This window comes from Euprymna scolopes, chromosome 24 (assembly GCF_053919585.1).
Source record: "Euprymna scolopes isolate OS-2025 chromosome 24, ASM5391958v1, whole genome shotgun sequence".
NCBI lineage: Eukaryota > Metazoa > Mollusca > Cephalopoda > Sepiida > Sepiolidae > Euprymna > Euprymna scolopes.
In genome coordinates, this window is record NC_136505.1 from 39,006,085 (window position 1) to 39,019,461 (window position 13,377).

Consider the following 13,377-nt stretch of genomic DNA (forward strand, 5'->3'; position numbering starts at 1 on the left):
GTGGTTAGAATTGCTGGGTCTATATGAATTGATAGAAACGCATGTGATGTCACATGGCTCAAAGGGAGAGTGAGAGAAGTCAGCAATTTTGTTACATGTGAACGTGGTATTCTAAGATGCTCTGATAAGTTTTCAATTTTTTATCGTAATTCTACACTTTTATTTTGTTCATTATTTCCTCTGAAGAGAAAAAAAGCTTAATATATTAGATAGAGCAATTAACAAACAAGAAAATTGATGATGAAAATAAAAATTGAATTACGTTTATTAATCCATCATTTCATTCATTATTTATTTTTGTCTAATATTTTAGCTAAAATAGATTTTAGATTTTAAATCATTTTATTTTAACTTTTTCCATTGAATTTCTATACATTTAAGTTTTTCTATTGAATATATATATATAAAAAACAAACTATTTTTCTCATTGATTTATATGGGTCTCTGATGAGTTGTTTGGTCAATCTTTACCATTCAACGAAACATGTGTAAGATGTACCCTACAACTAATGAAATAATATGAATGTTATAAATATTTTATCATACTGGAATTATTTACTAACGATATATATATATATATATATATATATATATATATATATATATATATATATATATATATATATATATATATAGGGTGGAATGATAAAATTGTCATTCTAAAAAAGATGACATGATTCCATTTCCGTTTGATGAAAACAGGCTTTCCGTTTTTGTTACAGACCATCTATTACAGGGTGGAATGATAAAATTGTCTCACTAGAAAAGATGTGATTCCATTTCCTTTTGTTTTCGTTACAGACCATTTACTAGTTGGCTAGTTGTGTACAAATTCTAAGAGCGATAGGAGCCTTCTATCATGTCTGAAAGTGACACAATGTTCAACAGGCAAGATCGAAGATGAGCCACTGTACAACTCATGCTTTCTACTGATCCAAGTTATTACAACAGGACCATTGTCAGCACCCTCAAAATACAAATTTGGACGGTTCAATGGTGAAGGTCTTTCATGTGGTTTCAAGTGAGGGTCATATCATGCCACCTCACATCTTCGAAGTCAGCTTAGAAATCAACACCAAAGTGTACCTGGATGTGCTGAAGAGTGTGGTGATCCCCTGGTGCAATCAGGTGGCCGCTGGCAGACCCTGGATGTAGCAGCAGGACTTGACACCGGGACACAAGTCCAAAGAGACACAGGCTTTGCTTCAGAAGGAGTGCTACAACTTTGTACCCTTTTCACACTGGCCCCTCTTCTCTCCTATTGACCTAAACCCGCTGGACTACTTCGTTTGGTCATACGTCAAGAACATCATTTACATGACCTCTCACACCACCAAAGTCAGCCTGATCGCTGCCACCCGCTGAATATTCGCCAAGCTCCCGCCGGTACTTGTGGAAAAGGCATGCTCCCAGTTCCGAACCCAAACCAAGGCAGTAATTTAGGCTAAAGGCGGTTACATTGAATACATGTCAGCTCTATTACATAATCAAGTTACTGAATTGATTTTTTCAATAAAAGTTTTAAAATAAAGCTGTAGTGTTGTTTTCTTTAGGGTGAAAAATTTATCATTCCACCATGAGTTGTGATACAACGAAACAGGTCTGTATGTCGATGACTAAAATATATTTTATAAAGCTCCCCTCTTTGGTAGAGCACTCTTGTAAATTATCTTACTCGCTACTTAATTTAGCTGAAATAATGCGAAGCTCGCGATTTGTTTACAAACAAACGTTTGAGCCCTCTACGAGTAGCAGACGAATGTTTATTTAAATAATCGTTCTGACAAGTTAATTTCGGCCACCGATTCCGTAGTCAAGGGGATAGGACTGCCGACTGTCATCACGACGGTTCTAGGTTCGATCCTCGGCTTGGGAGAGGTGTTAGTCTAGCGGCACTGATGAGTTGTGATACAACGAAACAGGTCTGTATGTCGATGACTAAAATATATTTTATAAAGCTCCCCTCTTTGGTAGAGCACTCTTGTAAATTATCTTACTCGCTACTTAATTTAGCTGAAATAATGCGAAGCTCGCGATTTGTTTACAAACAAACGTTTGAGCCCTCTACGAGTAGCAGACGAATGTTTATTTAAATAATCGTTCTGACAAGTTAATTTCGGCCACCGATTCCGTAGTCAAGGGGATAGGACTGCCGACTGTCATCACGACGGTTCTAGGTTCGATCCTCGGCTTGGGAGAGGTGTTAGTCTAGCGGCACTGATGAGTTGTGATACAACGAAACAGGTCTGTATGTCGATGACTAAAATATATTTTATAAAGCTCCCCTCTTTGGTAGAGCACTCTTGTAAATTATCTTACTCGCTACTTAATTTAGCTGAAATAATGCGAAGCTCGCGATTTGTTTACAAACAAACGTTTGAGCCCTCTACGAGTAGCAGACGAATGTTTATTTAAATAATCGTTCTGACAAGTTAATTTCGGCCACCGATTCCGTAGTCAAGGGGATAGGACTGCCGACTGTCATCACGACGGTTCTAGGTTCGATCCTCGGCTTGGGAGAGGTGTTAGTCTAGCGGCACTGATGAGTTGTGATACAACGAAACAGGTCTGTATGTCGATGACTAAAATATATTTTATAAAGCTCCCCTCTTTGGTAGAGCACTCTTGTAAATTATCTTACTCGCTACTTAATTTAGCTGAAATAATGCGAAGCTCGCGATTTGTTTACAAACAAACGTTTGAGCCCTCTACGAGTAGCAGACGAATGTTTATTTAAATAATCGTTCTGACAAGTTAATTTCGGCCACCGATTCCGTAGTCAAGGGGATAGGACTGCCGACTGTCATCACGACGGTTCTAGGTTCGATCCTCGGCTTGGGAGAGGTGTTAGTCTAGCGGCACTGATGAGTTGTGATACAACGAAACAGGTCTGTATGTCGATGACTAAAATATATTTTATAAAGCTCCCCTCTTTGGTAGAGCACTCTTGTAAATTATCTTACTCGCTACTTAATTTAGCTGAAATAATGCGAAGCTCGCGATTTGTTTACAAACAAACGTTTGAGCCCTCTACGAGTAGCAGACGAATGTTTATTTAAATAATCGTTCTGACAAGTTAATTTCGGCCACCGATTCCGTAGTCAAGGGGATAGGACTGCCGACTGTCATCACGACGGTTCTAGGTTCGATCCTCGGCTTGGGAGAGGTGTTAGTCTAGCGGCACTGATGAGTTGTGATACAACGAAACAGGTCTGTATGTCGATGACTAAAATATATTTTATAAAGCTCCCCTCTTTGGTAGAGCACTCTTGTAAATTATCTTACTCGCTACTTAATTTAGCTGAAATAATGCGAAGCTCGCGATTTGTTTACAAACAAACGTTTGAGCCCTCTACGAGTAGCAGACGAATGTTTATTTAAATAATCGTTCTGACAAGTTAATTTCGGCCACCGATTCCGTAGTCAAGGGGATAGGACTGCCGACTGTCATCACGACGGTTCTAGGTTCGATCCTCGGCTTGGGAGAGGTGTTAGTCTAGCGGCACTGATGAGTTGTGATACAACGAAACAGGTCTGTATGTCGATGACTAAAATATATTTTATAAAGCTCCCCTCTTTGGTAGAGCACTCTTGTAAATTATCTTACTCGCTACTTAATTTAGCTGAAATAATGCGAAGCTCGCGATTTGTTTACAAACAAACGTTTGAGCCCTCTACGAGTAGCAGACGAATGTTTATTTAAATAATCGTTCTGACAAGTTAATTTCGGCCACCGATTCCGTAGTCAAGGGGATAGGACTGCCGACTGTCATCACGACGGTTCTAGGTTCGATCCTCGGCTTGGGAGAGGTGTTAGTCTAGCGGCACTGATGAGTTGTGATACAACGAAACAGGTCTGTATGTCGATGACTAAAATATATTTTATAAAGCTCCCCTCTTTGGTAGAGCACTCTTGTAAATTATCTTACTCGCTACTTAATTTAGCTGAAATAATGCGAAGCTCGCGATTTGTTTACAAACAAACGTTTGAGCCCTCTACGAGTAGCAGACGAATGTTTATTTAAATAATCGTTCTGACAAGTTAATTTCGGCCACCGATTCCGTAGTCAAGGGGATAGGACTGCCGACTGTCATCACGACGGTTCTAGGTTCGATCCTCGGCTTGGGAGAGGTGTTAGTCTAGCGGCACTGATGAGTTGTGATACAACGAAACAGGTCTGTATGTCGATGACTAAAATATATTTTATAAAGCTCCCCTCTTTGGTAGAGCACTCTTGTAAATTATCTTACTCGCTACTTAATTTAGCTGAAATAATGCGAAGCTCGCGATTTGTTTACAAACAAACGTTTGAGCCCTCTACGAGTAGCAGACGAATGTTTATTTAAATAATCGTTCTGACAAGTTAATTTCGGCCACCGATTCCGTAGTCAAGGGGATAGGACTGCCGACTGTCATCACGACGGTTCTAGGTTCGATCCTCGGCTTGGGAGAGGTGTTAGTCTAGCGGCACTGATGAGTTGTGATACAACGAAACAGGTCTGTATGTCGATGACTAAAATATATTTTATAAAGCTCCCCTCTTTGGTAGAGCACTCTTGTAAATTATCTTACTCGCTACTTAATTTAGCTGAAATAATGCGAAGCTCGCGATTTGTTTACAAACAAACGTTTGAGCCCTCTACGAGTAGCAGACGAATGTTTATTTAAATAATCGTTCTGACAAGTTAATTTCGGCCACCGATTCCGTAGTCAAGGGGATAGGACTGCCGACTGTCATCACGACGGTTCTAGGTTCGATCCTCGGCTTGGGAGAGGTGTTAGTCTAGCGGCACTGATGAGTTGTGATACAACGAAACAGGTCTGTATGTCGATGACTAAAATATATTTTATAAAGCTCCCCTCTTTGGTAGAGCACTCTTGTAAATTATCTTACTCGCTACTTAATTTAGCTGAAATAATGCGAAGCTCGCGATTTGTTTACAAACAAACGTTTGAGCCCTCTACGAGTAGCAGACGAATGTTTATTTAAATAATCGTTCTGACAAGTTAATTTCGGCCACCGATTCCGTAGTCAAGGGGATAGGACTGCCGACTGTCATCACGACGGTTCTAGGTTCGATCCTCGGCTTGGGAGAGGTGTTAGTCTAGCGGCACTGATGAGTTGTGATACAACGAAACAGGTCTGTATGTCGATGACTAAAATATATTTTATAAAGCTCCCCTCTTTGGTAGAGCACTCTTGTAAATTATCTTACTCGCTACTTAATTTAGCTGAAATAATGCGAAGCTCGCGATTTGTTTACAAACAAACGTTTGAGCCCTCTACGAGTAGCAGACGAATGTTTATTTAAATAATCGTTCTGACAAGTTAATTTCGGCCACCGATTCCGTAGTCAAGGGGATAGGACTGCCGACTGTCATCACGACGGTTCTAGGTTCGATCCTCGGCTTGGGAGAGGTGTTAGTCTAGCGGCACTGATGAGTTGTGATACAACGAAACAGGTCTGTATGTCGATGACTAAAATATATTTTATAAAGCTCCCCTCTTTGGTAGAGCACTCTTGTAAATTATCTTACTCGCTACTTAATTTAGCTGAAATAATGCGAAGCTCGCGATTTGTTTACAAACAAACGTTTGAGCCCTCTACGAGTAGCAGACGAATGTTTATTTAAATAATCGTTCTGACAAGTTAATTTCGGCCACCGATTCCGTAGTCAAGGGGATAGGACTGCCGACTGTCATCACGACGGTTCTAGGTTCGATCCTCGGCTTGGGAGAGGTGTTAGTCTAGCGGCACTGATGAGTTGTGATACAACGAAACAGGTCTGTATGTCGATGACTAAAATATATTTTATATATATATATATACAAATAAAAAATATGCATTTTCAATTATATTTCACCCTTTATTTATACAGATCCTTTTATTTATAAGGGTCGATGTTTGTTATATTTAACTACAGATCAAAAAGAAATAGATGATAAAACATCTATATTCCAAATTTAAAGATCTTATTCATCTTACCGTTTATTTCTTTCAACATGTCAAAGCATCCACTTTTGACACCCCTGGTTCGTAGCACAGAAATAATAATATAATTATCATGTCAATTTTTAGTATTTTTGCACTGACTATTGAGAAAAGTACAAACTTTTTAACTTCCAAAAGAAAATATTAAAAATTGACATAATAACTATATGATTGTTTCTTGCACTACGAAACTGGTGCTGTCAAAAGTGGACGTTTTGATATGTTGAAAGAAGTAAATGGAAAGACGAATAACTTCTTGGAATTTGGAGTGTAGCTGCTTTGTTATCTATTTATATTTTTAAATTCCCAAAACAGTGTTTCACGGTAAACAACTGATGATTCCTGAAAACTTAGAACTATTGTGAGTTTGAGAAAAACAAGTTGATTTAGTGATTGCAGGAGATTAAATGACTTACCGACAAAATAATTTTCCAATGAAGGTTTAAAAATTAAATTTAAAAATTTTTTATATAGTTTTCAAGGCATATATCTATAATATAAAGCTGAATGTGTGTGTGTGTGTGTGTGTGTGTGTGTGTGTGTGTGTGTGTGTGTGTGTGTGTGTGTGTGTGGTCACGAATAGGCTCCTATATGGTTGACTATTTAAAAAAAAACTGATTACATATAATGATAGAAGATGTATCGAGACACAGGGATGGGTATGTTTGATCTGGCAGAACGGTGGTTCATTAAAATTGTGGGGTCTGCGTTCGCGCCTGGTCCACAAAGTATGGAAGTAAAAAATTTAAAAATTAAAAAAAAAGTTTACAAGTGTTTTTGATATAGATGTACATAAGAATACTTTGATAAGTATGTTTTAACCTAAATAGGGATGGTATGATAAAATTATGGGGTCTGCATTCGCGCCTGGCCTCCATGGAATGGAAATAGGCACAAACTTTAATAAAGACTTTTCATATCTATCTGCGTAAGTATACTTTGATAATTATGTTTCAGTTTGAAGAAATATGGTATAATAAAATTATGGGGTGTTCGTTCGCACCTGACCTTCATAGAATGGAAATATGTCAATAAGTTTAACAAGGTTTTTTAATATAGATCCACAGAATATTGTGATAAGTGTTTCAGTGTGAACAGATATGGTATAATAAATTATGGGGTTTATCTATTTTATTTTTACTTTCATCATATTTTGCTTTGGTTTTGATACCCCCAAATTCGAAGCTATCTCTTTACAACCCTTCCTTTTCATAACCTATCATACTTTAATAAATCAGAGTCCATTTTCTGTAGTCTGTTTTTGAACCCAGTCAACAACGAGTACTTTTGCTAGTATATATATATATATATATATATATATATACTTTTGCTAGTATATATATATATATATATATATATATATATATATATATATATATATATGTGTGTGTGTGTGTATATATATATATAGGGTGTCAGAATGTGATGAAAAAACTCAAATAAAGTGTTCGATCACAAATGTGAGAGCTAAATACAAATATTTATTTCAAAACTATACATACATATTCCAAAGACAAACTAGCGGTTTCATTGGATAGGAACAATTTTCTGTGGTTGACAAAAATCCTATACAAATCATTAGTATCATATTTTTTCTCTTTCCAAATGATGCTGATCATTTGTATAGGCTTTTAGTTAACCACAGAAGATTGTTCCGATGCAATGAAACCACTGGTTTGTCTTTGGAATATGTATGTATAGTTTTTAAATGTATTCATTGTTTTTAAATCATACTCACACACGTACAATCAAACAATGCCGCATCCCACACAAAGCATGAAAGCCACAAACTGGAAAACCTGGACTCAAGTTATTTGTCCCATTGATGAGCCCAAAGGAAGATTAAATTCGTACCTAAGGCTTCCAGTCTGATGCTTCCATGGTTTGTGTTGGTTGTGGTGTTGGCTGATTGTGGAAATAATTACACATTATCTCACTTGTTAGGCGAACTATAATGTCAATAAAAATATCTAATCTCATAAATATCATCAAGAACCCATTTTTCTTCTTTTTAACCAATTTGGATTCCTTTCAATGATTCTACTAATTCTTTGTACTTTTATGCGTTAAAAGTTTTAAAATTTTATTGTGAAACTGCAATTTGTTATTTGTTTTCCAGTCCGTTGTGTGAAAAATAAAGCCAACTACTTTGCTCAACAGTTGCAGAAGGCAATGAAAGGGGCTGGAACGGACGACAGTGCACTAGTCCGTATCATTGTATCCCGGTGTGAAATAGACTTGGTACAAATCAAAGAAGAATTCTTGACGATAACAAAACAGCCACTTGAAGATTGGGTGTCTGTAAGTAACATGATTTAAAAAAAAAAATTTTTTTTTATTGCTTTTCACTCCAAACAAGGCACAATGCTACTTGGATGTAAGGGGCTACTATCTGGGGCAAAATTTGTAGAGATATTATGTAGGGAGTTGAGCAGCAAGATGTCTGTTCACATTACACAATGCTACTTGGATGTAAGGGGCTACTATCTGGGGCAAAATTTGTAGAGATATTATGTAGGGAGTTGAGCAGCAAGATGTCTGTTCACATTACACAATGCTACTTGGATGTAAGGGGCTACTATCTGGGGCAAAATTTGTAGAGATATTATGTAGGGAGTTGAGCAGCAAGATGTCTGTTCACATTACACAATGCTACTTGGATGTAAGGGGCTACTATCTGGGGCAAAATTTGTAGAGATATTATGTAGGGAGTTGAGCAGCAAGATGTCTGTTCACATTACACAATGCTACTTGGATGTAAGGGGCTACTATCTGAGGCAATATTTGTAGAGATATTATGTAGGGAGTTGAGCAGCAAGATGTCTGTTAACATTACACAATGCTACTTGGATGTAAGGGGCTACTATCTGGGGCAAGATTTGTAGAGATATTATGTAGGGAGTTGAGCAGCAAGATGTCTGTTCACATTACACAATGCTACTTGGATGTAAGGGGCTACTATCTGGGGCAAAATTTGTAGAGATATTATGTAGGGAGTTGAGCAGCAAGATGTCTGTTCACATTACACAATGCTACTTGGATGTAAGGGGCTACTATCTGGGGCAAAATTTGTAGAGATATTATGTAGGGAGTTGAGCAGCAAGATGTCTGTTCACATTACACAATGCTACTTGGATGTAAGGGGCTACTATCTGGGGCAAAATTTGTAGAGATATTATGTAGGGAGTTGAGCAGCAAGATGTCTGTTCACATTACACAATGCTACTTGGATGTAAGGGGCTACTATCTGGGGCAAAATTTGTAGAGATATTATGTAGGGAGTTGAGCAGCAAGATGTCTGTTCACATTACACAATGCTACTTGGATGTAAGGGGCTACTATCTGGGGCAAAATTTGTAGAGATATTATGTAGGGAGTTGAGCAGCAAGATGTCTGTTCACATTACACAATGCTACTTGGATGTAAGGGGCTACTATCTGGGGCAAGATTTGTAGAGATATTATGTAGGGAGTTGAGCAGCAAGATGTCTGTTCACATTACACAATGCTACTTGGATGTAAGGGGCTACTATCTGGGGCAAGATTTGTAGAGATATTATGTAGGGAGTTGAGCAGCAAGATGTCTGTTCACATTACACAATGCTACTTGGATGTAAGGGGCTACTATCTGGGGCAAGATTTGTAGAGATATTATGTAGGGAGTTGAGCAGCAAGATGTCTGTTCACATTACACAATGCTACTTGGATGTAAGGGGCTACTATCTCGGGCAAAATTTGTAGAGATATTATGTAGGGAGTTGAGCAGCAAGATGTCTGTTCACATTACACAATGCTACTTGGATGTAAGGGGCTACTATCTGGGGCAAAATTTGTAGAGATATTATGTAGGGAGTTGAGCAGCAAGATGTCTGTTCACATTACACAATGCTACTTGGATGTAAGGGGCTACTATCTGGGGCAAGATTTGTAGAGATATTATGTAGGGAGTTGAGCAGCAAGATGTCTGTTCACATTACACAATGCTACTTGGATGTAAGGGGCTACTATCTGGGGCAAGATTTGTAGAGATATTATGTAGGGAGTTGAGCAGCAAGATGTCTGTTCACATTACACAATGCTACTTGGATGTAAGGGGCTACTATCTGGGGCAAGATTGGTAGAGATATTATGTAGGGAGTTGAGCAGCAAGATGTCTGTTCACATTACACAATGCTACTTGGATGTAAGGGGCTACTATCTGGGGCAAAATTTGTAGAGATATTATGTAGGGAGTTGAGCAGCAAGATGTCTGTTCACATTACACAATGCTACTTGGATGTAAGGGGCTACTATCTGGGGCAAAATTTGTAGAGATATTATGTAGGGAGTTGAGCAGCAAGATGTCTGTTCACATTACACAATGCTACTTGGATGTAAGGGGCTACTATCTGGGGCAAAATTTGTAGAGATATTATGTAGGGAGTTGAGCAGCAAGATGTCTGTTCACATTACACAATGCTACTTGGATGTAAGGGGCTACTATCTGGGGCAAAATTTGTAGAGATATTATGTAGGGAGTTGAGCAGCAAGATGTCTGTTCACATTACACAATGCTACTTGGATGTAAGGGGCTACTATCTGGGGCAAAATTTGTAGAGATATTATGTAGGGAGTTGAGCAGCAAGATGTCTGTTCACATTACACAATGCTACTTGGATGTAAGGGGCTACTATCTGGGGCAAGATTTGTAGAGATATTATGTAGGGAGTTGAGCAGCAAGATGTCTGTTCACATTACACAATTCTACTTGGATGTAAGGGGCTACTATCTGGGTCAAGATTTGTAGAGATATTATGTAGGGAGTGTAGCAGCAAGATGTCTGTTCACATTACACAATGCTACTTGGATGTAAGGGGCTACTATCTGGGGCAAGATTTGTAGAGATATTATGTAGGGAGTTGAGCAGCAAGATGTCTGTTCACATTACACAATGCTACTTGGATGTAAGGGGCTACTATCTGGGGCAAAATTTGTAGAGATATTATGTAGGGAGTTGAGCAGCAAGATGTCTGTTCACATTACACAATGCTACTTGGATGTAAGGGGCTACTATCTGGGGCAAAATTTGTAGAGATATTATGTAGGGAGTTGAGCAGCAAGATGTCTGTTCACATTACACAATGCTACTTGGATGTAAGGGGCTACTATCTGGGGCAAAATTTGTAGAGATATTATGTAGGGAGTTGAGCAGCAAGATGTCTGTTCACATTACACAATGCTACTTGGATGTAAGGGGCTACTATCTGGGGCAAGATTTGTAGAGATATTATGTAGGGAGTTGAGCAGCAAGATGTCTGTTCACATTACACAATGCTACTTGGATGTAAGGGGCTACTATCTGGGGCAAGATTTGTAGAGATATTATGTAGGGAGTTGAGCAGCAAGATGTCTGTTCACATTACACAATGCTACTTGGATGTAAGGGGCTACTATCTGGGGCAAGATTTGTAGAGATATTATGTAGGGAGTTGAGCAGCAAGATGTCTGTTCACATTACACAATGCTACTTGGATGTAAGGGGCTACTATCTGGGGCAAAATTTGTAGAGATATTATGTAGGGAGTTGAGCAGCAAGATGTCTGTTCACATTACACAATGCTACTTGGATGTAAGGGGCTACTATCTGGGGCAAAATTTGTAGAGATATTATGTAGGGAGTTGAGCAGCAAGATGTCTGTTCACATTACACAATGCTACTTGGATGTAAGGGGCTACTATCTGGGGCAAGATTTGTAGAGATATTATGTAGGGAGTTGAGCAGCAAGATGTCTGTTCACATTACACAATGCTACTTGGATGTAAGGGGCTACTATCTGGGGCAAAATTTGTAGAGATATTATGTAGGGAGTTGAGCAGCAAGATGTCTGTTCACATTACACAATGCTACTTGGATGTAAGGGGCTACTATCTGGGGCAAAATTTGTAGAGATATTATGTAGGGAGTTGAGCAGCAAGATGTCTGTTCACATTACACAATGCTACTTGGATGTAAGGGGCTACTATCTGGGGCAAAATTTGTAGAGATATTATGTAGGGAGTTGAGCAGCAAGATGTCTGTTCACATTACACAATGCTACTTGGATGTAAGGGGCTACTATCTGGGGCAAAATTTGTAGAGATATTATGTAGGGAGTTGAGCAGCAAGATGTCTGTTCACATTACACAATGCTACTTGGATGTAAGGGGCTACTATCTGGGGCAAGATTTGTAGAGATATTATGTAGGGAGTTGAGCAGCAAGATGTCTGTTCACATTACACAATGCTACTTGGATGTAAGGGGCTACTATCTGGGGCAAGATTTGTAGAGATATTATGTAGGGAGTTGAGCAGCAAGATGTCTGTTCACATTACACAATGCTACTTGGATGTAAGGGGCTACTATCTGGGGCAAAATTTGTAGAGATATTATGTAGGGAGTTGAGCAGCAAGATGTCTGTTCACATTACACAATGCTACTTGGATGTAAGGGGCTACTATCTGGGGCAAAATTTGTAGAGATATTATGTAGGGAGTTGAGCAGCAAGATGTCTGTTCACATTACACAATGCTACTTGGATGTAAGGGGCTACTATCTGGGGCAAAATTTGTAGAGATATTATGTAGGGAGTTGAGCAGCAAGATGTCTGTTCACATTACACAATGCTACTTGGATGTAAGGGGCTACTATCTGGGGCAAAATTTGTAGAGATATTATGTAGGGAGTTGAGCAGCAAGATGTCTGTTCACATTACACAATGCTACTTGGATGTAAGGGGCTACTATCTGGGGCAAAATTTGTAGAGATATTATGTAGGGAGTTGAGCAGCAAGATGTCTGTTCACATTACACAATGCTACTTGGATGTAAGGGGCTACTATCTGGGGCAAAATTTGTAGAGATATTATGTAGGGAGTTGAGCAGCAAGATGTCTGTTCACATTACACAATGCTACTTGGATGTAAGGGGCTACTATCTGGGGCAAAATTTGTAGAGATATTATGTAGGGAGTTGAGCAGCAAGATGTCTGTTCACATTACACAATGCTACTTGGATGTAAGGGGCTACTATCTGGGGCAAGATTTGTAGAGATATTATGTAGGGAGTTGAGCAGCAAGATGTCTGTTCACATTACACAATGCTACTTGGATGTAAGGGGCTACTATCTGGGGCAAGATTTGTAGAGATATTATGTAGGGAGTTGAGCAGCAAGATGTCTGTTCACATTACACAATGCTACTTGGATGTAAGGGGCTACTATCTGGGGCAAGATTTGTAGAGATATTATGTAGGGAGTTGAGCAGCAAGATGTCTGTTCACATTACACAATGCTACTTGGATGTAAGGGGCTACTATCTCGGGCAAAATTTGTAGAGATATTATGTAGGGAGTTGAGCAGCAAGATGT

The 13,377-nt window shown here is 38.8% G+C and overlaps 1 protein-coding gene across 3 annotated transcripts in view; it reads left to right on the forward strand.

Moving 5' to 3' along the window:
* Positions 1-13,377, forward strand: part of LOC145246660 (annexin A6-like) — a 143,609-nt gene that overhangs the window by 74,268 nt on the left and 55,964 nt on the right. For all 3 annotated transcript variants that reach the window (XM_080108371.1, XM_080108369.1, XM_080108370.1), the window contains exon 16: positions 8,114-8,295. In XM_080108371.1, coding sequence (XP_079964497.1) covers positions 8,114-8,295 — 182 coding nt within the window. The remainder of the gene's footprint in view (positions 1-8,113; positions 8,296-13,377) is intronic.